General features: G+C 43.7%; 2 protein-coding genes across 5 annotated transcripts in view; one reads left to right on the top strand and one right to left on the bottom strand.

Annotated features, from left to right (window-relative positions):
- Window positions 1-13,810, bottom strand: part of mindy2 (MINDY lysine 48 deubiquitinase 2) — a 21,169-nt gene extending 7,359 nt beyond the window's left edge. The window contains exons 1-4 of one of the 3 annotated variants that reach the window (XM_051073359.1): window positions 10,205-13,810; window positions 5,719-5,776; window positions 4,287-4,351; window positions 64-222 (exon numbers count right to left, since the gene is read on the bottom strand). In XM_051073359.1, coding sequence (XP_050929316.1) covers window positions 64-222; window positions 4,287-4,351; window positions 5,719-5,770 — 276 coding nt within the window. In that variant the 5' untranslated portion in view covers window positions 5,771-5,776; window positions 10,205-13,810. Of the gene's footprint in view, window positions 1-63; window positions 223-4,286; window positions 4,352-5,718; window positions 5,777-6,130; window positions 9,434-10,204 lie in introns of those variants that run through there. The other 2 variants (XM_018683210.2, XM_018683209.2) reach the window with 2 other exon arrangements.
- On the top strand, window positions 9,856-27,178 carry adam10a (ADAM metallopeptidase domain 10a). Of its 2 annotated transcripts, XM_018683207.2 has the most exons (16): window positions 9,856-10,082; window positions 13,826-13,976; window positions 18,357-18,475; window positions 19,095-19,253; window positions 20,251-20,351; window positions 20,629-20,787; window positions 20,875-20,967; window positions 21,045-21,228; window positions 22,967-23,130; window positions 23,227-23,410; window positions 23,489-23,639; window positions 23,729-23,912; window positions 24,005-24,116; window positions 24,249-24,469; window positions 24,568-24,694; window positions 24,781-27,178. In XM_018683207.2, the coding sequence occupies exons 1-16, from the start codon at window positions 10,031-10,033 to the stop codon at window positions 24,888-24,890; spliced, it is 2,271 nt and encodes a 756-aa protein (XP_018538723.1). In that variant the 5' UTR covers window positions 9,856-10,030; the 3' UTR covers window positions 24,891-27,178. The 2 variants fall into 2 exon arrangements, with proteins under 2 accessions (XP_018538723.1, XP_018538724.1); XM_018683208.2 differs by lacking the exon at window positions 18,357-18,475.

Below are 27,178 nucleotides of genomic sequence, written 5' to 3'. Positions count from 1 at the left end.
AAGATGTGTTGAGGTGAGACGAGGGGAATCTGGTATAGATCAGCAAGAGTGATGACGGCTCACCTGGGGGTCGACCAGCCAGCCATGGTACAGGGGGATGTCCAGCAGATCAAACACGATGCATTCTGGGGTGTACTCAAAGACCCGTACCCCGGTGAACTTCACGTTCACATCCAGACCTGTCTGCAGCTTGTGCAGCACGGCCATGGCATCACTCATGTTCTGGAAACACAAAGACACAGGTTAAAACTGCAGGACCAGATAATCTGAGGTTTACTACAGTCAGAGAGAGAGAGGACAGGTTTGTTTCTGTGAGCTGTCTCCTGGTCATCTGCAGATACCAACGACTGACTTCACCTTTACAACAAACCATCAATAAGACTTCCACACAGTCCAGCCTTCATCTGACTCAGTCACTTCCCTGTGACTCAGTCCAGCTGTTTCATATTCCCTGCTTTTATTAAATCTGTTTACCATCAATCAAACGTAGAAGCACAGGAGAAAATGGAAGTCTCTGTCTGGAAACCTTCTGATATTATATTTCTGTAGAAGCTCCAGGACACATGATACTTCCTCTGATTAACAATGAGTGAACGCGCAACAGGAACACAAGACTGTATGATACAACCAACGGTTCTGTAATAAACAGGGACCCTGTTTGACAGTTGAGGAATTTATCACTTCATTTTAGGTCCAGTAATCTAACCTCTCTGTTAGAGTTAAACCAGTTTAAATGACTGTAACTGTGCTGTGTTTATGTGCAGATGATGTGAGATGAGTCAGTGTAGCAGAAGGTAACCATTAACGTCACTGTTTCCCATGATACCCCCCCCACTGTGACTGAACATGAGCTCTGATACTAGGAGGAAAAATAAAGACCATCAGAGTCTGTAACGTCCCTCTGTACCACACAGACCAACAGAAACAAGAGAAACACAGCCTCCTGATGTATATAATCTGTTAGAATAGCATGTATCCACAGTCTGTTAGCATGGCATGTATACAGTCTGTTAGCATAGCATGTATCCACAGTGTGTTAGCATAGCATGTATACAGTCTGTTAGTGTAGCATGTATACAGTCTGTTAGCGTAGCATGTATCCAGTGTTTCAGCATAGCATGTATACAGTCTGTTAGCATAGCATGTATCCACAGTGTGTTAGCATAGCATGTATCCACATTCTGTTAGCATAGCATGTACACAGTCTGTTAGCGTGGCATGTATACAGTCTGTTAGCATAGCATATATACAGTGTGTTAGCATAGCATGTATACAGTCTGTTAGCGTAGCATGTATCCACATCTTTGACAGGACAGAAACATGTTGGAACGCTGAAAACACACAGAGAAAACTGAGGCTGAAGGTTGAACAGATTAACATTCATCCTTTAACTGAGGATTTCATTGGCAGATCAACCGTTGACTTCACTGAACATTAGAGACAATAGACACCACATGAACACACACCTGAGAACTGAACTGATTTCTATGTTCAGCCTCAGAGTGATGTTTCCCAGCTGGCACTGAAGCTCTGCTGCTGCTTCACTTAGAGATCAGGAGAAACCTCACAGCTGAGTCCTAACACACTGTTTTTATTGAACAGCCACTGATTAACATCTGATTTACACTCACAGTAAACTGCTACAGAGACACAAAATCACCCAGAAACAAAAACAGTTACTGAACAGAGACCGGACCCTGAACCTGATCCTGAACCTGCAGCTAAAATAAATCTAATGATGATTCCAGATCATCATTTATCACTGGTTTATATTCAGACTGAATCAGTGTTTTTATCTGTGACATCCGGTGACAGTGTAATGACTCGGAACATCACATAATCATCTCAGAGCAGAGTTTACAGTACATACTCTGTTTCTCTCTCTGCAGCTCTGTGAGGCCTTCAGCTGGATCAGCTCAGTATTTGCAGATTAGGATGTTCAGGATTAACAGGCCTGTGTAATGGACCACAGCTCTTCACTCCAGCAGATGATGAGCTCAGAGATCAGATGATTAACACTGCATCGCTCATATTCAGCTGGATAAATCCTCACTGTGCTCTGATCAGACCTCTGTATGTTTCACTTTCACTTGTCAGTCTCTGCTGCCTCTCACTCACTTCAACCAATCTCCACCTAAAACCAAACCCTGAGTCGATCAGCGTAGCTTCAGCTGCAGGACGAAGGCTGCCAGCTCATCACATTAAAAAATAATCAAACTATAACCAACAATGAGGATTCATGTTAAATAAAGAGGCCTGCTTCATCAAGGAGGAATGAGCTACTTCCTCCATGTTTCATCCTTCATGCCTGTGAATATTCTCATTCATCCAGGTCATAGTTATCTCAAGGAAATTTCAATCAAACGCAACTGGTTGCATTCGATTGAAATTTCCTTGAGATTTCATCCTCCATGTTTCATCCTTCATATTTCTGCCAAACACAGCTGAGCAACAGCTTCAGCTGAGAAACACAGAGGTGTCAGATATCTGTCATGTTGATGTATATTTAATGAGCCTGTCTTTATCCATGTCTATATGAATCTATTTTAAACAATATACAGAGCAGATGCATGAACACATTGACCCATTACATAACACTGTCTCCATCAGTCTGAGCTGTAAATAATGAACAGTTTATGGGACTGTAATGTTGTATAATGTGGGTCACAGCAGCAGCTGCCTCTGCTCTGTGTTTATCTATAATCAACATGATCTGATGTTTCTGATGTTTCTAATGTGTCTAGTGTTTCTAATATATGTTTCTAATGTTTCTTTTGTTTCTAATGTGTCTAGTGTTTCTAATGTGTCTAGTGTTTCTAATGTGTCTAGTGTTTCTAATGTTTCTGATGTTTCTAATGTTTCTAATGTTTCTAATGTTCCTAATGATTCTGGTGTTTCCATTTAAACACATACAGAGGAGAGAACCTCCATCACAGAGGTGAATCAGCTGTTTTGGATTTTTATCTGCTTCACTCTGAACAACAGAGCCCGTTACTGAGACTTACACCAAATTAAAACAGGAGGCTTCTTCACCACGAGAACCCACTTCCTCCTCTGGCTGAACAGTCATCATGGATGAATTGTCTTGTTAAGTGTTGAGCTGAGTCCACAGAGACTGAAGTTACGCTCTCACTTCCACAGCTCCTCCCAGTAAATATTTAACAAAAGCTAAAGAGCAGCTATTTTAATCATCACACGCTCTCTGACAGATGATGTTCAAACTCAAATTATAAATAGAACCACTTCTGTTATGAACTCCTGCAGCTCTTCTCACAGTCTGAGAGTCCTGAGAGTCCTGCTGCTCTCCACACCACGTCCACCACAGACTGAACAGATCCTGGTCCAGCTTCAGGATCAGACCTCCATAATAACTACACAACACAAACTCGTCACCACCACACTCCTCACTCCTCCCTCCCTGCACACTGATTTATTTAGGAGGTTTTATTTCAGCTCAGATTAAATTTAGAAAGAGTTGCAGCTGAGGAGGCTGCACATTATTTTCCTTGAAGTGTGGCTTCAAATCATTCACAGATGTGCTGGTGCTCTGCCATAGGAGGAGAAAAGGACGAGAGACAGGGCCCCTCCCTCATCATAGGCATGGAGGAGGGATGGAGGAGGAACGGGAGCTGGAGCTCCATCCTCAGTGATCGCCGGGAGCTGAACCCAGCCATGCATCTCTAAACATTCACATCATCTGACACTGCTGCTCCCTGGGCCTGAAACACACCGCTTATATAACCTATAGAGCAGGAGCAGGAGCAGCAGGAGGAGCAGCTCACATATACACGCAGAGCTGCTACATTCAGGGAATTTTGAAAACTTTCCATGGGAATTAACGGAAAGTCAATAAATCATCTCACTCTTGATTACATTACTGGGCTCAGCATATTTGATCTGAGCTATTAAAGTTTAACCTGCAACAATACAGCCACATGTGTTTATACAGCAGCTAGCTAGCTGCTAAATCAGAGATGCTAAATGTAAGCTAGCTAACAGCAGTTCACTGACAGTGAAGAGGCTAGCTGTCATGGAGCTAACTCAGTTTCTCCTGTCAGTTCGATTCAGCTGACTGAGGGCAGGTCATCTCTTCACCTGTTTCTATTCACTTATTCAGCATCAACACACAAATATTTTACAACTGCCCAACCTGGAATATTTCCAAAATTCCCAAGCTTAACTTCCCATGGAAGGTTCCTGGAAGTTCACTGGAAATTTTCCTCCCCCTCCACACACATAAACAGTCATCTGTTTGATGATCCTGTTCCTCATTGATCAGAACTCACCTGCTCATAGTTGAGTCGCTGAGCCTCTGATATCTCTTTAGGCTTGGTCTCCAGGATGTAGTCTCCTACAGACAGACAGAGAGAGAGAGAGACAGACAGACAGACGGGTGTTTTCAGCAGAGATTATCATCATGGATTCCTCACTGAGTTTTCCTTGTAGAGGAAACACAGTGGAGGGTTTTCTAAAAGATGATCTGAGTCCTGGTCCACTGAGGTGTCACCTGAGACCTGGTCTCTGTAGCAGAGGATCAGAGCTTGGTCTGGACTGATGATCAGGTCCCGGAGTCTGCAGTTGCTCTGTTAACACACTGTTTTCCTGAGTTATTCGGAGGATCAGCAGCTACAGGGGCTGAAAACAGTGTTCATGTGGATTTTACTCAGACAAACAGAATGACTGGAGTTCATCCAGCAGCTTTATAATTAGTGTTTTTAATAAGTGTACTGACTGACCTAGAAAGGCTGGGAGAAATAAATGTGTAATCCTAAACTATCTGAGCAGAGATTACAGCTGATGTTACAGTGAGAGAGTGTAGACCTGCTCTATCTTCATGTCTATCAGAGGAAACTGATAAACTCTGTGGCTGTTTCACAACATGTCTAGATTTGCAGAGTAAACCTCTGACCTGACTGCTGTTCTGTGACTGTGGATGGACAGTTCAGTGCAGGTGGAGATAGTTTCCAGCAGGGGGCCGTCCAGCTGTTTCCCCACACTGAGTCCACATTAGGGAAAACCCCCTGGCTGGTCTGATCTGAACTGGTCAGAACTGTGAACTCAGCTCTGGTCCTCCCTGACAGTCTGGATCTGTCTGTTCTGGATCCACCACCACGTCTGACCTCCATCACTCATCCTCACCCTCTGTGTCTGTGTGCTGAGTTTAGAAATTACCCAGCAGTCCCTGAACATTATACAGGGTCACCTCTGTGTGCTGTAACTGAACTGATGCTCCTAAACACCCCATGTTGTAATGTTAGTTATGAAGGCCAGGAGACGCTCAGAGATGAGATAGCTCTGGTTTCCTCTGCAGCAGCAGCAGCAGCAGCAGGGGTTTGGTTCATCGGGGTTTCCCCTGCTCCACTCTCTTCCTCTGTTTACTCTGGAATATATATATCTGACCTTAACTACGTCTCCACTAATCTGAGAGGATGTGAAACTCAAGAATGTTTACTAGGTTACTGAAACTCTGTGCCAGCAGCTCTCACTGTGTTTACAAGTCATGGGCAACACGTATTCACAGTGGACTGAGTCTGAAAACAAGAAGTAAGCTGCTTTATAGATGTGTGATTGTCTGCAAGATACACACTTAGATATTAATGTGAATGTAAAAACAGAACAGGCCCAGACTCAGTGATAAAACCATCACAGTTTCCTCCTCAGATCAGTGATCAGGACTCAGCTGGCTCTGGCTTAACAGGTTTAAACTGAGACACTCACCCAGATACTCCATCAGCTGCTCTGCAGTTATTATCTCCATCATAGGAGGCATCTTCACCTGCAACACACACACGTTCAGTTATTATCAGGTAACACACACACGTTCAATTATTATCAGGTAACACACTGTTTACAGCTCAGACACCTGTGTTTCAGCCTGTTTGTGTGTTTCAGCCTGTGCTGACATGTTGAAATAAATCCACACTGAATGATTATACTGAACATGTCTGGACAGAGATTATTGTTGACATGAGGCGTTCAGGGACAGAGAGGAACCAGGATCTACTGTTGGTTGTGTATTTAACCATTTGAAACAGTCTTATAAAAACTGGTGGAGCCTGATGGATTATTCCTGACTGTATTAACTCTGAATCAGGTTTCTATTGATCTGAGCTACAGTGAGAGCCTCTACCTTCCATGCCAGCAGCAGGACGTTCATAATGGCCAGTAATGGACAGGGTCCGTTCTCGTTTTGGGTGATGATCGGCGTGTTCTCCTCCCTCCATTTGATCCACTTGATGTGGTATATGGACTGGCCGGCGGCCCGGTCCTTACTGTACGAGGTCTTAGTCTCGTCCGCCCCGTACTCGGTCTGCAGGGCCAGGGCCAGCCCCCTGTCCTCCAGCCCCTCGCTGTTCAGGTCGGAGCTGGGGCAGGAGTTCAGGTTGGAGAAGGACTCCAGGGAATCGATGCTTCGGGACTCTCCACCGAGGCTGGGATCCGGGTCACTCCCACTCGGCAGTCCCTCCGATAAGATGCGATCTCCGGACAGAGCCGACTTCACGTCCGCTGTGGTCTCAGTGTCCGGACACAGATGGGTCGGCTTGACAAGTTTAGTCGGTTCAGTTTCTCCGGCAGCCTCTGGCTCGGCGGTCTCCTCGGCGGGAGGTGAGGTCGGGCCGTCGGTTCTGTTGTTTACTAACTTTGAGGCACCACCCTCTCTATCTCCTGAAGCCAGCACCGACTCATGCCCCATCCCATTACTGATCTGATCCCCGGACCCAGACCGCGATCCGCTCGCCTCGGCGTCCTTCCTTTGGTCCTCTTGCACCGGGAGGACTTGGACCGCCTCTGGCCCGTCAGACTTCCCGGCACCGGCCGTGACATTATCGGCGCTGGGAGCTCCAACATCAGCGCTGCTGTCATTACAAGTAACGTTACCCAAAGTACTGAGAGCAGCCTCACTATTCCTGCATTTCTCGGCTGCTCCTTTCACCCCGCCGACCACTGGAGCGTCGCCCATCGCTGCCACGATCGTGGAGCACGGAGAGCTACCGTCGGTGTCTCGGTGTAGGTTCGCATTTTTCTCCATTTCGCTTCAGCCTGTCGACAGATTTTAGCTAAATTGCAGCAGCAGCAGCTTCGGTCCCAAAGACGCCATGACAACTCTGAGAGTGACGTCATCAGAGTGAAGCGCTTTCAGACCGAGGGGGGGCGGCAAAAAACCAACGGCCAGGTCGTGATGCGTTTGTAGAAGCTCGGAGTCCGTAAAACTACTCACTCGAATTAAAACTGTGTGACCCCTCAGAGATATTCCCTTTATTATATGTACAAGCTGTATCGCTTCAAACTTCATTAAATGACTAGAATGACTAGATTACATGTCAGCGGTTAATTTTTAGCCGATATTTTTGATAATTTGTTTAGAAAAAGGCGAAATCTGTATCTTTTACACAGCTGTCCGAGAGACAGCAGCCATTTTATTAATTTTAGCAAGTAATTTTGTGTTGTCAGTAACTGAGTCTTTCCTGTGTCCTCGGGATATAAAGCTCAGGGCAGTGACTTTGGATTTCATGTGGCCTGTTATGAGCTGTGATACCATTTAAATTACACATCACGTCGATCTTCAAACCCATATGCAGACTAGAGTGAGTATATATAAGCTGTTCAACGTTTAAAATATTTGTACGGGCTCATCCCTTTGTAGCTGCCTGCATTCTCAACCCGTTGAAAAATTTAAGCCCTTTTTACGAGGACTCCTGAACGCAGGATGAAATAGGAGCGTGCTGTGGCCGTGACCGTCTTTCGTACGGGTGCACGCGCATTTGTGAGGCTGTGGTACTCTCGCGTAAACAGCTCCCAGATTCCCACCTCTCTACGAATAAACGAGACTTTGGAAATGATGAGGCGGTTTGAAACTGAACTAAACAGAAGCTTTTCTAGCCGTTTAAAGTTTCTAATGATTCTATTCTCTGGGTCGTTGAGTTTCTCCAGACTTCCGGTCCATATTAAGGTTACTGTACTCAGGGTAAACAGGGTAAACAGGGTTACTACGACAGGTCTGATCACTCAACATGCAGTAACTCTGGAGCGTCACGAGGTGGAAGCAGTTTCTTTACTGAGCGGGAGCAGTGTTACCTGGTGGAGCTGCACAGGTAAAACCCCCTGATTTAGAACATAAACACACCTCTAACCTGAACAACCTACAGACTACAGTATCTGATCTGTCTGAGGAAGAAAGCTGCAACACGCCTGTTTGTTTTCATTAGTTTTTAGCTCATTTTATTATTTTATTTTTAGAGTAGGGTTAGATATGACTCCAGATATATGATCTGTGTGTCAGTGTGACACATTAAGTCTGTTAACGCCTCAGATATCTGTTATTAATTTGAGATCTTAGTGGCTGTGGTGATTCAAACCTGTTTTAATTCTATTTTAATTTTTGAATACAGGTTGTGCTTGAGTCTAGAGTAATGTTTGTACACATCTAGTGAAACCACAACAGAAACCAGTGGTTTAAGGACAGTAACCATGTAAAGCCACACCTCTAATGGTAGACACTGTTAACCTGGCAGTCGTCATCTGTCCTCAGGTCTGAAACTTCTTTAATCAGCTGGTTTCACAGCTCAGAAACACAGCAGAGGTTTCCTGATCACAGCTGTGAGCAGATAATTTGGGTGAAGTCAGAACTCTGTGGCTGACAAAGGAAACCAACCCAGGAAATCATCACTCAGTCTGAACACACATCATATTTTTGTTTGTTAAAGTCACTGTTACACTCATGCTGTCAGGATGAACCATGAGGAGATGAATGATAATAAAAGATGTCCTGTGGAGCTGTTTCCATCGTTAACCAATAATTATTTATCTCTGTTCACACAGGTCTGTCCAGTGAGGACTGTAGTTCTCTTTACATGAGCACCCACTGATTTACATGATAATAAAATGTTATAAATTTTTATCTTATAATTTTTATAAGATAAAACTTCATTAATCCAGAAGGAAACTGTTGTATCAGACTCCAAAGTACGGTGGAGATAAAGTGACAAATGTAATAAAGAAAATAAAACAACAGAATGAAAACTATTATCACAGACTATTACAAGTAAAAAGTATATATACAGTATGGATGATATTGATCATATTACACTGGTTGATATTGATGTCAGTTGTGCTTCCTGCAGCAGAGGGAGGAGTTCTACAGTTTGATGGCTATGGGTAAGAAATGCATCATTATAATAAATGCACTATATAAAAACATTGTTAAAACAAACAGCAGCAGCTCTTCCTACAGAAACTTTGATTTGTCTGCTTCTAAAAGAGCATGGGTGATTGCTTCTCTCGCTTGCACCATGTATTTCTTATGTATGGTTACTGTTTATGTTTGTTATTTACTTATTTATTTGATCATGTACATTTGTTGTTAGGTTGGGGTGGGATTTTTTTTCTTTCTTTCTTCTTTTTGTTGTATTTTGTGCTGTTAAATATAAAGAGTCATGCATAAATTACTTGTAACAGCTGCATGCATTTACATTTCTAATAAGCTGTATACTTCTGATTATGAGTTTTAGCGAAATATAAATTAATTAATAATCAAATTATTATAGAAAGACCTCTGATAAGAGTCAACATTCTTAAAATGACTTTAATACCTGATTATTTACATTTATTTTATATTTTATCTATTTGTCCTCCACATAAACTCATCACAGGAATGAAAACAAACTAAAAGCACACAGTAGTTAAATGTTCTGTCGTGAGGAAGTCAACATGTCTGATCAGTGGAAACTGTCGTGTTTACCGGAATTGTTCAGATCTGATCTGGATCAGGTCTGTCAGTGATCTGGATCTGACCTATGACCAGCCTGGTTCTGGGTGTGTCCTGGCTCTCTCGGCGGAAGGGAGGTCTCTCTGTCAGTCCGTCCCCCTGAGGGTGAGCGTGAGGCGGGGTGAGGAGCCAGGCGGCGCCGGTGCCTGTGATGGAACCAGCTCTCTGAGAGGAGACTACACCTCTAACTGAAGGAAACCGAAACCAGGAGCGGAGACACGGCGAGTCTGTCGGCGGGTCTGCGGGGCTCACAGGGACTTCGATATGATATTAGTTAGACTTGTTCTCATGCTGGGCTTCCTTCAGGACAGTACAGGTGAGTTTGTTGTCAGGTAAAGTGTCGGAGGACCGTCCGCGGAGCTAACGCTAATCCGATCAGTTTCACTCTGAGAGGCTAAGCTAACTGCTAATGTCACAGTGAGTGTTTGTGGCGCTTACCCGTGTTTACTGTCACACACTGGACCCGGGCCAGGTTAGCCGGGTTAGTAGGGCCGTGTGGACCGGGTTCCGGGTCAGTCTGGTCCAGGTGAAGTGGTTTCAGGTGTTTTCAGACAGTTAAAAGTCTAATTTCATCGTTAACGTCTGCAGATAAACAGCAGAGTCGCGAGGCTAACAGAGCAGGAAGTAACTCTCATATCCACTGTTTATCCACAACAACATGGAGTCAGTTGCTCTGAGAAATGTGAATATAACAGGCTGCTTCTGCTGTAGATACACGGTTCGGTCCTGCCAGATTAATGCAGGTTCTCCTCTGAAAGCTGCTGTCTTTTTTTTTTTTTTTACAACAGAAAAAAAATTCAGAAACATGTATTTCCTGTTTTAACAAGAGAGAGTGAGATATGACTGAAATAATATTTAATCTCAGTCAACATCAGTCATAAAACTCTATAGAGACCGGTGTAACTGAGCATTTATTAAACAGATATTATACATGAAGACAGTTTCTCTGTCTGGATGATTACAACTAGGATTTCTTCACAGACTTTATAACACATTAAACTGTGCAGAGAATTAATAAAAGCAGCAGTTCAGTGTGTTTTAACTTTGTTTTATAACAGCACAGATTCACATCGTAGTACAACAGGAAAACCAACCTCACTGTGCTTTGTTTCCTCCATGTTTGTGTCACAGTCTTTATAACTGCTGAATGAAGCTTTTCATACAGACACACAGTGAGCTGTTGACTCTGTTATTATGAGGAAGCCTTTCCTTTCTCTCCTGTTACATGTTTAAACTGAAATCAGTGAGCGGCTGAGCAGAGAGAAGAGTCAGAGGAGACGTCTTGATCATTTCCCTCTGAGTACTCTCTGCTCTGTACCATCACTGATGCTGTGCAAGGTTAGATATGGACTGTGAATGATATGGTTGTTCCTGAAGAGTTCAGATAACGTTTAGTTTATGTCTGTTCAGTCACAGCTGCTGCTCCTTGGCCTCGGCTCTATCTCTGATCTGTCTGAATAAATTATTTTCCTGTAATGAGGCGTGAGGTTTCCGGACAGTCTGAGTCAGATCTGATGCTCTCAGGTTAGAACCCATCATCTCAGTTATTTTTCAGAGCAGAGCAGTGAACGTTCAGATCAGATCCATCCTCTGTTCCTTTCTGACGTTTCCTCTTCACAGAGGCTGAAACTGACTCAACTGAATCATCGTGACGTCTTTACAGAGGAAACACTGTTCAGCTGTCTCCATGTCTCAGACACTAACTCTGACTGAGGTGATCTGACTCTGACTGATCACTGTCAGTTTGATTCAGTAGAATTTATTCAGCAATAACAAGGTGTGCCTGAGATCAGGCCATTTATTAAGAAATCTCTGAATTTATTGTATTTTCATTTCAAATAAAGTGTTTAAAAAATATTTCATGACTCCATTTAGTTGAGTTTTGTGTTGATGTGGTGCAGCTGCAGTTAATCAAACATAAATTAAATTATCATAGAAAAACTGTAGTGGATACTGTGTACATTTACATCAGTCAGATTTGTTTTAAAATAGCTTCCAGTAGGTTGGCTTTTCTACAGATGTGTTGTATTTAAGATACTTGTTAGACATTCATAAGCTTGGTAATGGTAGATGGGGTCAGATGTGATCATTAAAACATAATGATGAATTTAAAATGTTAAGTTTGGATCTGTGTTGATCTGTGTTTCAGGCCTGTTGATTCAGAGACAGAGTTTGAACCTTCAGTCCAGAGTCTGTTATTTTGTTTATGTGAGTGTTTACAGCAGAGATGAGGACTGAGTCAACAAAAGTCCTCAGAGTCAGACTGAGGACTTCACTCCTCATTCACCAGTTTAGTCTAATCCTGATCCTGGTCCTGGTTCCTGATGGTCCAGGTTTCTGATGGCCCTGGTTTCTGATGGTCCTGGTCCCTGATGGTCCAGGTTTCTGACAGTCAGTCAGTGACAGTGACTACAGATTTTAAATTTCTGATTCAGGTGTGTCTGAACCTGTGACTGAGGTGTCCCTGTGTCTCTGATTTATATTCAGGTTTCAGAAACTGCAGTGAAGGTTTCTTCAGGAGTCTGAGACCAGAACCTGGTCTTCACTCACTCTAACAGACCGAGAGAACAACAGACTGATATTTTAGCTTCTTTTTTTAATGTGAGCAGAAAAGTCAGACTTACAACACAGTTATAATGAAACCGTCCGTCTGTTGACATATTATTACATAATAATGGAGCTTCCATGTTTTTCTGAGGAGGCTGATCTGAGCTGAGTGTTTGCTTTTGTACAGAATCAACTCTGATTCTGTACAAAAGGAGGCTCCTGTTGTTATGTTCCCTGTGGAAGAAAAGCTGAGGAAGACGATTGTCTGAATATTTTCTCCCTGCATTCATGGACAGGTCTGTACAGGCCTGTACAGCCTCTCCCTGTTCTGTGACTCCCACCACATGGAGGCCCGATACTCAGAACAGGGGGAAGGTGGAGCAGCTACATCATCCTTTCAGCCTGTGGGAGTCTCAGAGCTCAGTCCAGCTTTTTACAGAGAGCCGTCTGTAGCTCACACAGAGTGTTTTCTCTAAACTTCAGACAGATATTCAGTCAGTAGTTCTCTGTCTGTTGCCTTGGAATGTGGATTAGCATCTGAACAGCCTGCAGCTAACACTGGGCTAACACAGGGCTCACACAATGACATACAGTAAGACTGAAACACAACCTCAGTCACCTGATGACCATCACATGCTCCACTCTTTAAACTGACCACTGTCTTTGTCTCTGTGTGGAGAACAAACAAGATGGAGGGAGGACTATCTCACAGCGCTTAGTCGAACCAGCCTGTCAAACATATTTACAGCCTGAACTACAGACTGAACTACAGCCTGACAGACTGAACTACAGACTGACAGACTGAACTATAGATTAACAGACTGAACTACAGCCTGACAGACTGAACTACAGACTGACAGACTGAACTACAGTCTGAACTACAGACTAACAGACTGAACTACAGACTGACAGACTGAACTACAGCCTTAAAGACTGAACTACAGACTAACAGACTGAACTACAGACTGACAGACTGAACTACAGCCTTAAAGACTGAACTACAGTCTGAACTACAGACTGACAGACTGAACTACAGCCTTAAAGACTGAACTACAGCCTTAAAGACTGAACTACAGACTAACAGACTGTACTAAAGCCTGAACTACAGACTGAGATTCATTCCTCCTCTCTGAAGTTAGGTGAAATGAATGGTGGTGTTAAAGCTGCTTCAGTTTCAGGTCCTGATCCTCTTCATGCTGGATCACTGTTACACAACAGGTGCAGTCAATTTCCTGTAAAAAAGGGAACTCACTACTCTCGCATCCTCTGATGGGGACGTCCATTAACCAGAATAAAATTCACTCAAGTGATTCAGACATGAGGAGACTCAGTCTTTACCTCCAGGATTCAGCTTCTGTGTAAATTACTCTGAGGGTAGAAAGTTAGAAAATCTGTCTGATGACAGATAAACAGGTCATTAACTAAATAAACCTTCATGTTAAAATATCTAATAAAATGTGTCTCTCCACTGCCTGTTGACAAATCTTAACAAGCTGTTGAACTGTGTTTCAGGTCAGTTTGAGAAGCGCTTGAACAAATATATTCATCATTATGAAGGTCTGTCATACGACACAGAGGCCCTGCACAGCAGACACCAGAGAGCCAAGAGGGCGCTGTCTCCTCAGGACCAGACCCTGCACCTCGACTTCCACGCTCATGGAAGGTCAGTCTGTCAACCTCAGAGTAAACCTCAGGGTAAACCTCAGAATAAATTTCAGAGTTAACCTCAGAGTAAACTGTAATCAGATCCTTCACCTTCTCCTTCTTTTCTTCCTCTGTCAGTGGAGTCCTGGTGTATTTTTCCTGCTTCTTTATGATCCTGTTTTTAAGGAAGTGTAATTTTAGACAAGCTCTCATCACAGCTGGTGGTGACAGTGCTGCTTCCTCTGTTTAGGAAACAGATGATTTCAGGTGTGTTCTGATTAGTATCAGCTGAGTTTTTTTTCTCTGAGACAGAAACATCTGCTGATGAACTGCTCTGCTGAATGAAGACAATAAATGCTGTCAGTATTTAACACATGCTGCCTCACAGAGAGGACATTTTTCACAAGTGAAGGTATAAATAGCTGAGTGAGCAGAAACATTACAGCTGTACCTCCTGTTTGTTGTTGTCTGGTATTTTAATTTTGATCTAATAAAGAGAAGAAGGAACATTTCTGTGATTCAGCAGCTGCTTCAGAGAATACAATTCATTACATACATGTCTTCAGGTCTTTGTGAGTAAAATAATAAATAAAAGTCATGTCTGTCTCTGTATGAGCAGACCCCAGCTCAGAGGCCTGACGGTCTTTAGACAACCCCCATCCTGCAGAGTCAGCCTCTCTTAGTCGTTGTGTCAATATCGATTGGTAGTTCCACCTGTGGGGCGGAGCTTAGGTCAAAGTAACACCGGTAACACCGAGTTAACCACGAACATAAACTGCTCGGAGGAGTTTAGAGATGCAGCGTAAATTACCATGGCAACAGACCTCTGCCCTGGTAAGTCAGTAACCTTGCTTCGTGGTACAGGCCTCAGGACTGTCTGAACACATGAAACACAGAAATGTGGAAGAGCTGGCTTGTCTTCACTCAGCAACAATACAAGTTTGTTTTCTGCTGCCTTCAGTTTAAACACAGATGTACCAACACGTGTAAACACACAGTAAACACACAGTAAACACAGTGTGCTGTATTTTAATGCTCTACAGTTAAGGGCCTGAACTGTCTGATGTGAAATGTCTCTGTCTCTCTTCTATCTGCCTCTCCCGTTTCCTTCTGTTTTCCCCGTGTTGAGGAGTGTAACAGGACTTTCTCATGAACATTGTTTTTCCAGCTCCGTCTGTTTTCCTCCTCACCAGGCCTGTCTGCTGTAGGGTAGCTGTCAAACTGATCCTTTTCCCGTGCCTTTGTGCTCTTTCCTGTTAGAAACAGCTGCTGCTGCCTGTAGAGGTGGAGTAACCACACAGTCAAACAGCCTGCTGTCTTCACTCACACTGTTTTCTACAGGAAACTGGACTGGAGGTGGTTTGTAGTTTGATGTAGAGTCTGGACCTGCAGTAGCAGAGGAAAAGTAGCTGAGGAGCAGACCAGACTGAAGTCCACATCAGATCACAGACTAAAGACACAATGAGTGACCTGTGACTGATTACAACCACTTTATAGTTTGAGATGATGATAATCTCTCTGGCTGTTTGTTCACCGGAGATAAATTATTCATTGATGTTGTAGAGGAGGAAGTTTAGCTCCTACAGAAGAAGAAACCACATCATCTATCCTCATACAAACCAAGACAACTATCAGCTGAGTCCTGCTCATCACACTCAGTCTTCTTGTTCTGTAACACATAACATGATTTAACTGTCGCCTGCTCTGTTGATACTGACGTCATATCCTTTAAGAGGAGCCAGGCTGGTGGACGTACAGCTGTACTATCTTATTGTTTATATGCTCTGAGAGTTGTTGAGTGTGTGCAGACACACTCTCCTCTGTCAGAGCCAGGCTGTGTCTACAGAGGTTTGTTGTAACAGGAGAACAGTTGTCTGTGCCCACTCACTGGGTGTTTGTGTTTGGATCAGGTGACAGGAGGAGGCAGGACAGAAACCAGCTGATACTGTGCTGTAGGGAGTGACACAGTTCACAGCTCAGGTCAGTGTCCAGTTTACAACAGTGCACTGATTTATCAGAATATAAACATCAGGCTCAGCAGAGTTCAGGAGCCCAGGCCCCAACAGCAGCTGGATTTGAATCATCACTCACATCAGGAGAAATGTAACCTATTATCAGCTCTCTGATTGTGATCATACATGTTTTATAAAATCAGAAATTATTGTCTGACACAGTGTCTAAGATGGTGAGTGACATTACTGAGAGACACGAGGCAACTCTGTTTTATTCAAACACAAACAGGTGTTTCACAGGTCATTCAGGTCATGGTAAACTGTGCTGTCTCCATCTCAGTGTGATCATCAGACCAACACTGACTGATTTCTGAGGCTGTTAATGGATGGGATGTAGAGTCTACAGCATCGACTGTGACGGACTCTGATCATCAGGTTTTCTTGTGGTGTGAGGAAGGAGAGAGATACAGTCTGGATGTTTTTCATGTTAGATGTGTTTGTTAAATCTCCTGTAACACCAATCACAGACTGAGTTTTACTTCTAGTCTGGTGAACACTGGTCTTCAATGCTGCACCAATCAGACAAGATGTTCTTCCAGGATCTGCTTATCATTTCTTAATAAAATATTTTCTACATGTAGGGTGAGAAACCACCTCTGTGGACCTGAGGGCTCAGTGTTTCTCTGAGCTGACTGTCAGGTGGTTCAGTCAGTGTCTGACATAAGTCTGAATAATTTATCAGTCAGAGGATGATGTCTGACTGCTCAGCAATGTCCTGGTGTATGGTACAGATGAAACAGCTGGTTAAAGGTTCTGTCTGCAGCTTTCTGCAGCCAGAATTGATTATTACTTTCCAGATGGGTAGAAACATTGTGAGTTCACTATCAAACTTTCTCCCTTTATTCATGAAGAGCTGTCTCTAGAAAACAACTCCAATGTAAACTCTGTTTCTACTGAGGTTAGCATGCTAAGCAGCTAGCTCTGGCCCAGGTAGTGAGTCTCTGGTGTGTCCTCAGCTCAACATGAGAGGATGAAGTCGCTCTGCACAGAGGACGTACTCCTTTTAAACATGAAACAGTGGCTCCATAAGGTTTTAAAGCAGCTCCCTCACAGAGAAACAGTCTCTGACAGTTAACAGTTAAAGTGCTCTGCAGGTCCCTGAAAATACAGATTCAACTGATAATCTAAAAAGTGATGAAGTTATACTAATTGTTATCAGGTGGGCAGAGGAATTCATAGTTAATCTATCACCAGTCTTTGAAGCTCTCTTTGTTTTGTGCTAACTCTCGAACTCTCACCCTGACTTCATCTGGTCCTCTGCCTCTGTCTTCTGATGCTGGCACAGGAGCTTTTAAGCCCTTCATTGAAGCCAGGTGCAGCTCATTGATGGCTGATCAGGTACCACCTGGGTGGAGCTACTGAGAAGACAGGGAAAGGACAGAGCACCACAAACATACAGTCGTCCTGGAGGAGGAACTCCTGTTCTGTGTTTAACATTATTCACTAAACACTACACCCAGACATGTCTGTCTCCTCACCTTCACCTGTCTGTCCCACCTTCACATGTCTGTCTCTTCCTCACCTTCACATGTCTGTCTCACTTTCACCTTCACCTGTCTGTCTCCTCCTTGCCGTCACCTGTCTGTCTCTGGGTTTATTCTCCTGATGTTGGACTCACTCTAAACACCTACCATCTGTGGTGAAGTTAATGCTGTGAGATTTCCCTCTCAGTCCAGTGTTGGACTCGGCCCTTTGAAACAGTGGTATTATGTTATCTGTGGGTGTGAGAGGTGAAATAACCCTGATGAAGCCATCAGATTATCTCATGCTGGGCTCTGAGACTGAACGGGGGATTTTAGAAACCAGGGCCATGAACAGACAGGGAGGAGCAGATGAAATGAGCTTGAAATGGACGATTAATGATCAGGACACAGGGGCACTGACTCATCTGGGGTTATAGGAGGCCACTTAAACACCAGACATTTAATCTCAATGAATCTAAAATATCCAACCATGCAGAGAGTCAGAGAGTGAACTCTGCCTTGTTGTGGATTCATATGAAAACATACAACCTCTCAGTGTGACGGAGTCCTGTGTGAACATGGTTCTGGTTCCTGTGGATGAAGTGTCTCACCTTCAGACCCAGTCATGTGATCACTGAGGAGAGTTTTCCCCTGAACGCCTCACTACGCCTCAGGTTTCTGAGAGGCTGCTGGCTCATGCGCCTGTCATGTGCTGCATGCCTTTTGTTGGCCAGAGGATTACAACAGAAAATGTACTACAGCTCTGCAGAAATGTTCATGTGCTTTTCCTCATGACATAACTGAGCTGAATCCTCAGCTCTCCACTGTGTGTGCTGATGACATTAACAGTGTCAGGACTGTGTCAAAATACATCTCTGCTGCTGGTGCTCAAAGATCATTACTGACAGACATCTTTGTTTTCAGACATTTTAACCTGCGGATGAAGAGGGATACCACTCTGTTCTCTCCAGATCTCATCATTGACGTATCAGGGGAGGAGAGATCTGTTGATACGTCGCATATTTACAGTGGAGAAATCTTTGGTAGGTCACCACATCCTGAGGTGGAGACGCAGCAACAGGAAATGCCTCTTTTCTATTAAATTGAATGATCCTCTACATCATGTTTGTCATCCACAGCCTCCTCTAAGTTTCTCTGTGTGACAGAGGAAAATGTAAAGGTTGTTTTTTTATCAGGTATTCATCACAACACTTTCATCCAGCTCTTCCTTCCTCTCTCAGCCCCTTCCCTTCCTGCACGTCTCCAGCTGAGTTCAAATAAACGAGAAAACAACAGGCTTCTTTCACTGTCAAACAACAACAACATGGAGACATTTTTTATCATAATGAGCATCATTAATCTTTGCTCAGGAGTCTCAGGAGTGAAAAATATGTTGTGAACTTACATTCAGTTCACAGCAGACAGTATGAGTGTAGTCATAATATGCGGTGTTGATTAACTACATTCTTAAATCAAAAAGACAAAGACAAAAGAAAAGACAAAGATTTTTATTTTGTTTCAGGGTATATTTAAAGTAAACTGAGTGAGTGAGCACAGCATGGATCAGATGATTTTCAGCCTGTGGTATAAATCCATGTTTCTGCCTCAGCATTAAGACCAATCTCATTGTTTGTCATCTGCTCTCCCTCCTCTGGGTCTCAGGTGAAAAGGGCTCTCTGACCCACGGCTCTGTGGTCGACGGGCGGTTTGAAGGCTTCATTAAAACCTATCAGGGAACGTACTACGTTGAACCTTCAGAGAGGTACCTGCAGGACGACAACGTGCCCTTCCACTCTGTCATCTACCATGAGGATGACGTCAGTAAGTTTGATTTCTCAGCCTTTATATGACGACACAGACACAACACGTCGACGGAGTGTGGGGGGGGGAGCTGTCTGAGGCTGGAACAAAAGATCGGAGGTGAAAATGAGGAAAAGTTAAAACACCACAGAAGAACTTGTAGATTTATGTTTCATCACTCCCAGTAGATAAACCGTGACTGTCTCCTGCATTAGATTTGGTCCTGATTTCTGTTTACATGAAGACCTGTCCTTTAATCACAGTTAGTTTCAGGTGACAGGTGTTTACAGCTCTGTGGACGGTCTGAGCTCTAACTCGTTCCTGTCATTACTTCTGTATCAGTGAAGTTCTAAAACACAGATTCCTTCTCTCTGTGTTTCCTCCATCTTTTTTTCCTGCAGTCTAAAATGGAAGAGCCTTTTGACAAGCAGCTGAATGAGACGTCATTCACTGTTCAGACAAAGACGTCTTTCTGTGGGAGACAGATGAAAACACATTGTCAGAGATCAGAGTCCAGACTGTCTGAATGATACGAGACGTTCAGGCTGATGTGAAGTTTTATAAATACAAGCTGCTCAGAGGAAGTGACGCGTTAATTCAGATTAAAACAACACATTGATTCAATAAAGATATTCATCCTAAAATCTTTGCTTGATGATTTAAATCAGCAGCACACTGTTCTATAAAGTTCTGTAAATAAAACACTAAATTATAGTTTTCTTTTTAACTGTGAGCAACATGTTATTAAATTCAGAATTATAAAGCAGCAGGTAGCATCAGCTGCTTGACTCAAACAGAATCATATCGTTCATTCACTCTGACTCCTTTGTTACCTGGTGAGGTGTTAGTTAGTTAGTTAGTTGAACAGGTTGATCTGTATCATCAGACTGATCCTGTTTCAATGATTGGGTGAAGACAGCAGCTGAGGTCAGATTCAGACATGGACACAGATTCAGAGATGGTTTATATGAAAACAGTAGAATCAATTGAATCTCCCTCATCTGCTCCTGTGTGTCAGATTATCCTCATCAGTACGGCTCGGAGGGCGGCTGTGCTGACCACTCTGTGTTCGAGAGGATGAGGAGGTACCAGGCGTCTGCAGCAGAGGAACCAGTTAAAGTAAGTACCAGAGGAGCCCCTCCCCCCTCCATCAGTTCATCATTAAACAGCTGTCAGATTATAAAGACCCCGTCTCATTTACCTGACAGTCTGATTATCAGCAGGGTTTGAACTCATCATAATGTTACTCGTGAACATGAACAGCTGACACTGTGTTGTTTAACACAGAAGCTGTTGTTTCTGTGCAGCGTCTTCACAGCAGAAAGTCTTTTCATCTACACTCATCTACACACTGTGGCTCAGGAGTTTCTGTTTTACTGAAAACATTTCTGTTCAGGGGGTGAGCAGAGTTCATGAGGAGGAGAGCTCCCATGGTCCGGTCATCCTGAGGAGGAGGAGGGCGGCTGGGAAAGAGAAGAACACCTGTCAGCTCTTCATCCAGACCGACCACCTGTTCTACAAATACTACGGCACCAGAGAGGCTGTCATCGCTCAGGTATGGCACCTTCACATGAGGCTCCTACAGGTATCTGCTCAGTTTAATCATCAGCTGCTAATCCTCACCTCCTGTCTCTCACCTCAGATCTCCAGCCACGTCAAAGCCATCGACTCCATCTACCAGGCCACAGACTTCATGGGCATCAGAAACATCAGCTTCATGGTGAAGAGGATCAGAGTGAGTGGAGACCTCTGTCTGCAGTTTATTCAGGGTCTGTCTCCTCCTGCTGTAACCTCCCTCACTCTGTGTTTCAGATCAACACCACCTCTGATGAACGCGATAAATCTAATCCTTTCCGCTTTGCCAACATCGGAGTGGAGAAGTTTCTGGAGCTGAACTCTGAACAGAACCATGATGACTACTGCCTAGCTTACGTCTTCACTGACAGGGACTTTGATGATGGAGTGCTGGGTCTGGCCTGGGTCGGAGCTCCATCAGGTTTGTACTGAGCTGCATAAACTGGTTCACTGATCCTCTGTGACTCTGTGGGGATGGGTTCAGTCTGAGACTCAGCGTTGAGCAGAATGAGCTCAGTCTGCTGCTCCTCATGATGTTGTCTGAGGTCATGAACACATCTCTCTCACACACACACACACACACACACACACACTCCTCAGTAAGTCAGAGCTAACAGAGCAGTTTAAAGTTGTGTCTCTGCTTTCTCTGAGTTTGTCAGTCTCTTGGTTTCTCCTAAACACAGAAAGTTTTTTTTTGATCCAACCTGTTTCTGAACATTTTCCTATGTTTTTTAAGGCAACACAAACACAACGACACATACACACAAAAGCAACGATAAGATTCAATCAACCACATTCAAATAATAATAATAATGATTTATTTGGTCTGTCTGCTGCCTGTCATCATCATGTCATATTCTTACATTAGTGCAGGAATAAAAACCCATCAGTCACTCAGAGCTCTGCTGGAGCTCTAACTCTTCTACATACTTTGACACAAGGTCCCAGATCTTTCTAAATTTCCTTGACGAGCCTTTAATAATGATGAACCTGATTCTTTCTATTTAGCAAAAATGATAACATCTCTCATGCACAGTGTGGATTTGAACAGAGAGATATATAACGGTGAATTACAGCAGATAATAGAGTTTTGTGATTAGGATCCATTTCCTGTAACCTTTGATGGGAACATTTTCTCTCAGCAGAGCCGAACAGGACCAGAACATATGAGCCGGGCTGGAGCAGGGTGACACCTGTCTCATCTATAAAAGACCGAGAGTTTGACCTCAGTTCAGTCACGGTTCAGTCATTAATAACATGTAGAGTGTTATGTACAGGAGAGGAGAGGGAGCCGTCATGTCTTCCATCAGTTTAACAGGTGTGCTGTTCTCTGTCCTGGAGTCCACAGTGTTTTAATATGAAATGATGTTGAGGGAGAGTTCACGTCAGAGACCCTAACCCTCCTTCCTGTTCTCCTGTTCTCCCTCCTGCTCTCTTTCCTGTTCTCCTGTTCTCCTTCGTGTTCTCCTGTTCTCGCTCCTATTCTCCTGTTCTCCTGTTCTCCCTCCTGCTCTCCTTCTGTTCTCCTGTTCTCCTTCGTGTTCTCCCTCCTATTCTCCTGTTCTCCTGTTCTCCCTCCTGTTCTCCCTCCTGTTCTCCTTCCTGTTCTCCTGTTCTCCTCCTGTTCTCCTTCTCCTGTTCTCCTGTTCTCCCTCCTGTTCTCCTTCCTGTTCTCCTATTCTCCCTCCTGTTCTCCTTCCTGTTCTCCTGTTCTCCCTCCTGTTCCTGTGGATGAAGGAAACAGACTCAGACCATCAGTAACAGATGATGGTCTGAGTCTGTATTTTAATGGTTCTTAATGTGACCAGTTTATTTGAGTTCAGTCTCCAGTTGTTTGCTTTCTTTATAAATCAGAAAAATGATTACAGATTAAATGTTTCACAGCATCAGGGACAGCTGATTTTAGATGAACCACAGAGACATGGTTCACTGATTGATCAGTTTAACATCTGTTTAACTTCCTGTTCTTTGTGGTTTAGAGATTTTTCTGCTGAGGCCGAGTTGTCGACCATCAGCAGCTTCCTGTCTCTGTGTGTGTGTTTATCCTGCAGGATTCAGACGCTCACATCTCCTCATTGTTTCCTCTCAGTAACAAATGTGTGACAGTGAATTAACATGTTGTTTTTTTGGTTTTTTTTTTTCTAAACGTGCTGTGACAGGGAGCTCTGGAGGAATCTGTGAGAAGAGTAAACTGTACTCAGACGGGAAGAGGAAGTCTCTGAACACCGGGATCATCACTGTGCAGAACTACGCCTCCCATGTTCCTCCCAAAGTCTCACACATCACCTTTGCTCATGAGGTTGGACACAACTTTGGCTCTCCTGTGAGTACTGTGGTTTCATACACTGGTCTTTGTCAGTAAACGTCTCATAGCTCTGCGTCAGGACTCTCTGTCTTTAACACGCCTTCTGTTTTACAGCATGACTCTGGGATCGAGTGCACCCCCGGCGAGTCAAAACTCCAGGATAAAAAGGAGCAGGGCAACTACATCATGTACGCCAGAGCAACGTCTGGAGACAAGCTCAACAACAACAAGTTCTCCATCTGCAGCATCCGCAACATCAGCGCTGTCCTGACCAAGAAGAGAGACCAGTGTTTCGTTGGTGAGTTCTCTCTCATTAACTCATCTGTTCCTCTGTCAAAGACAGGGAGTGTGCTTTCATGCTGCTGTGTCTGTGCAGAGTCTGGTCAGCCGATCTGTGGTAACGGACTCGTGGAGGGTGGAGAGCAGTGTGACTGTGGCTACAGCGATCAGTGTAAAGATGACTGCTGCTACAGTGCCAACGAAGAGGAGGGAAAGAAGTGCAAACTGAAACCTGGAAAACTCTGCAGGTCAGACGTGATCTCTGTCATCTGTCAGTTGTTCTTTCTCACAGTAAAGTGTTTAATGTCTGACTGTATCTCTGTGGATCTTTCCTCAGCCCTAGCCAGGGCCCATGCTGCACACCAGAGTGTATTTACAAAAGCTCAGCTGAGAGCTGCAGAGCAGAGTCTGAATGTGCTCAAGAGGGAAAATGTAACGGACTCACCGCTCTGTGTCCGACCTCAGAACCAAAGGAAAACTTCACCTCATGCCACTCAGAAACACAAGTCTGCATCAATGGGGTAGGTCAGGCTCAGCCGGCCTCCTGCTGTCTGCTGTGAACACTGTGTGAGCTGCTGGTTCAAGTTTCCTGCTGTGTGTTTGTTTGGCTCAGGTCTGCTCCGGGTCCATCTGTGAGAAGCACTCTCTGGACGTTTGTACCTGTGCTAGCCAGGAAGGAAAGGACGAGGCCGCCGAGCTGTGCCACGTCTGCTGCATGAAGAAAGGTGAGAGACGCTTCATCAGTCTGATACGCAGCAGCGAGAGTCAGTGACTGTTTCACTTCCTGTTGTTGTTATCTTGAGGCTGAAGTCCTGAGTCAGTGTCAGTATGTCAAAGGTCACTCCCTCTGCCCTCAGGTGACCCCAGCTCCTGCAGCAGCACTGGCTCAGAGAAATGGGCCCAATTCTTCAACAAGAAGATCACGACGCTGCAGCCCGGCTCGCCCTGCAACGACTTCAAGGGCTACTGCGACGTGTTCATGAGGTGTCGCCTGGTGGACGCTGATGGGCCTCTGGCCAGGCTGAAGAAAGCTATCTTCAACGCAGAGCTGTATGAGAATATAGCTGAATGGATAATGGTGAGTGCCCCCCCCCAAATACAGGAGACACAGTAACTCTGCAGCAAACAGATATTGAAGACATTCAGATCTTATTTAATGTATCTTGTGTTCTCCAGGCTCACTGGTGGGCAGTGCTGCTGATGGGCATCGCTCTCATCATGCTAATGGCTGGTTTCATCAAGATCTGCAGCGTGCACACCCCCAGCAGTAACCCCAAACTGCCCCCACCAAAGCCACTGCCAGGTACAGTCATACCTGTTCACAGCCTCAGTTTACAGATGATTCCAGCTGTGGACGTGCATCTCTGACCTCCTGTCCACTTCCTGTAGGTACGCTGAAACGGAGGAGGCCTCAGCACGCCAACCCTCAGTCCCAGGGCCAGCGTCAGTACCGACAGCAGCACAGAGAGAACTACCAGATGGGACAGATGAGACGCTGAGACCCGGCTCGTTGCCTTGGTTCTTCTAGTGCCTACAGAGGGAGCACTTCACTCCAAAGAGTTACCTTTACCACACATACTGCAACATTCAAACAACAACTCAGTGTCACTGGACAAACCCTGAAGTGTTTTTGTGTTTTTTTGTTTGGGCTCTAACAAACTCACTCAGCACCTCTGCTCTGAGCCAATCAGCAGCGGTTCACTCAGCTTTTATAGGAAATGAATCATTTTTCCAGGGAGGAGAAACTCACTGATCTCTGTCCTGTGGTCTTAATCTTTCTCTTTGAATGTTTTTTTTCTTAAATCAGAAAATAGAGGAGAGAAAAGCAGGTCTGTCAGAGTTTCCTTCCTTCCTGTTTCCTTCCTGCTCTTCCTCTGAAGTGCTGCCACCTTCAGCACAACAGCAGGACTGCAACTCACTTGAGTTTTTGCTGCCAAACTGGAAGAAAACTCTTTTATTTTTTTGCCAATGTAATTAGAATGTTTTAAATCAAACCTCCATCAGAAAAGCTTTTTATTTCTCCTTTCAGTGCAGTTGTACAAATGTTGCAGTAGATTTTATTTTCTCTTTCAGATGAAATTGATTTTCTGTATGATGAAGATTATTTTACTGTTTAATTCACTTTCTCAGGATTAATAAAATAACAGCAAACAACTGTATGAGGTGGAGGGGGCAGCTGCATGTGTGTTTCAGGGTAAAGTCCTGTTCACAGAGGTAGAGGGCAGTTAGTATGAAGGGAATGTAGATGAATGGGTTTGGATGTAAATGTGTCATCTGATAGTAGACAGAGGGCTGTGGAGGGAGGCTGATTTTCTGTATGTGTCTTGTTGTGATGTGGTTTTACAGCTGAGTTTACATTAGGGTCTGTAGGTTTGTGTAGTGTGGGGCTGAAATAACTGGTGAGAGAAGTTTTTATCAACCTGATTGTATCACACAGCCAGATAAACAACCTGTCTGCTTAAATTATGATTGTGGATTTAGCTTTTATTGATTTTACTTGCAGCTCAGATTATTTGTATATTTGGAAGAATTGAATCATCTGAGGAAAACTAGATTTTAATTTTACAGTTGCGCTGTTGCTGCTGTTAACAGATATTTACCAGAGCAAACAATCATCCACCGCTCTTCTGTTCTGTCCTTTATTTTCCTACTAACCGGGATTTTCTCATAGAACTTTGTTACCCTTGTTACGCCCTCGTTAGTTCGTGTAATGGCATTAAAAATGTGCCTCAGAGCAGTGTGACTGAAGTTGTTGTAACAGAGTCAGTGATCTTTACTGCTGCTGAAACAGTCGGAGCAGTCTGAGTGGCTGAAACTGAAACTGTTAGAAGTGATGATAATCACAGGGAATGTAAGAGGTGATCGGCCTTCACATGAAAAATATTATATTATATTCTACATTTGTTTCCAGATTTTTATTGAGATTCATATTTACTGTTTATGATGTTAAATTACTGTCCAGCTTTATCCTGAGTTTTCACTCGTCTTCAGATTTAATCGTCACTGACAGATGAGAGTGCAGAATACTCTAAGTTGAGTTATGAGCAAATATAAAAATATAAATGTATAATTTTTTAAAGTGTTTTTAGGATAGAAGAACTCAGTTGAGCAAAGATAGACTTTATATTTTTTCTTGCCCTTACAGCAGAACTGCTCAGCGTTGTTTCAGATGTCGATCAGAGTCTATGCAGAGTTTAAAATGCTCAACAGCAAACAACTCAGCCTCTTCACAGAGAAATGCCTTCATTGTTTTCTCCTGAACACACACGGATGATTCTGTTGTGTTTCTATAACAGATTTGTTGCTCATGTATGTGTGTCACAGCAAAGTTTCTGAACAGAAAAACATGAGTCCTCTGTCGCTTCCTTTTCTGAATTTTGTTTGTATTATAACTTTTAAAGCTTTGTGTGTGTGTGTGTGTGTGTGTGTGTGTGTGTGTGTGTGTGTGTGTGTGTGTGTGTGTGTGAGTTGCCTTGCTGAATCATGGTTATCTTCTTTAAGTTGCTGTAGTATGATGTGGACTGTAGTGGGTGTTTAGGGTTAAAACTCTGGGAAATTTTTCTCTCTTTAATGTTTCTATGATGCAGAGAAAATGTGCACTGAAGTGTAAGTGTCGTAAATGGTAAAGATTCACTTCTGTCTCCTGTGTTTTATACAGAGTCTTTTTTTTGTCCTGTTTCCCACTCTGCTTACTCTGGAAATTTTACTAAATTTACAAAGGTATTGTGCAAAGATATAGTTTCTTTTGAACTACTTGAAATGCATTAATAAACAAGAGTTGATCAAA

The sequence above is a fragment of the Lates calcarifer genome, linkage group LG2 (genome assembly GCF_001640805.2).
Source record: "Lates calcarifer isolate ASB-BC8 linkage group LG2, TLL_Latcal_v3, whole genome shotgun sequence".
Lineage (NCBI taxonomy): Eukaryota > Metazoa > Chordata > Actinopteri > Centropomidae > Lates > Lates calcarifer.
Note: the sequence above shows the minus strand (reverse complement) of the source record. Positions and strands in the feature narration are given on the sequence as shown.

Excerpts from the sequence above, each read along its gene's own strand:
- adam10a (XM_018683207.2), top strand. The coding sequence starts at position 10,031 with ATGATATTAGTTAGACTTGTTCTCATGCTGGGCTTCCTTCAGGACAGT. Across the intron at positions 23,411-23,488 it reads GAGAGACCAGTGTTTCGTTG|AGTCTGGTCAGCCGATCTGT; the intron begins GTGAGTTCTCTC and ends GTGTCTGTGCAG. Across the intron at positions 24,117-24,248 it reads CGTCTGCTGCATGAAGAAAG|GTGACCCCAGCTCCTGCAGC; the intron begins GTGAGAGACGCT and ends CTCTGCCCTCAG.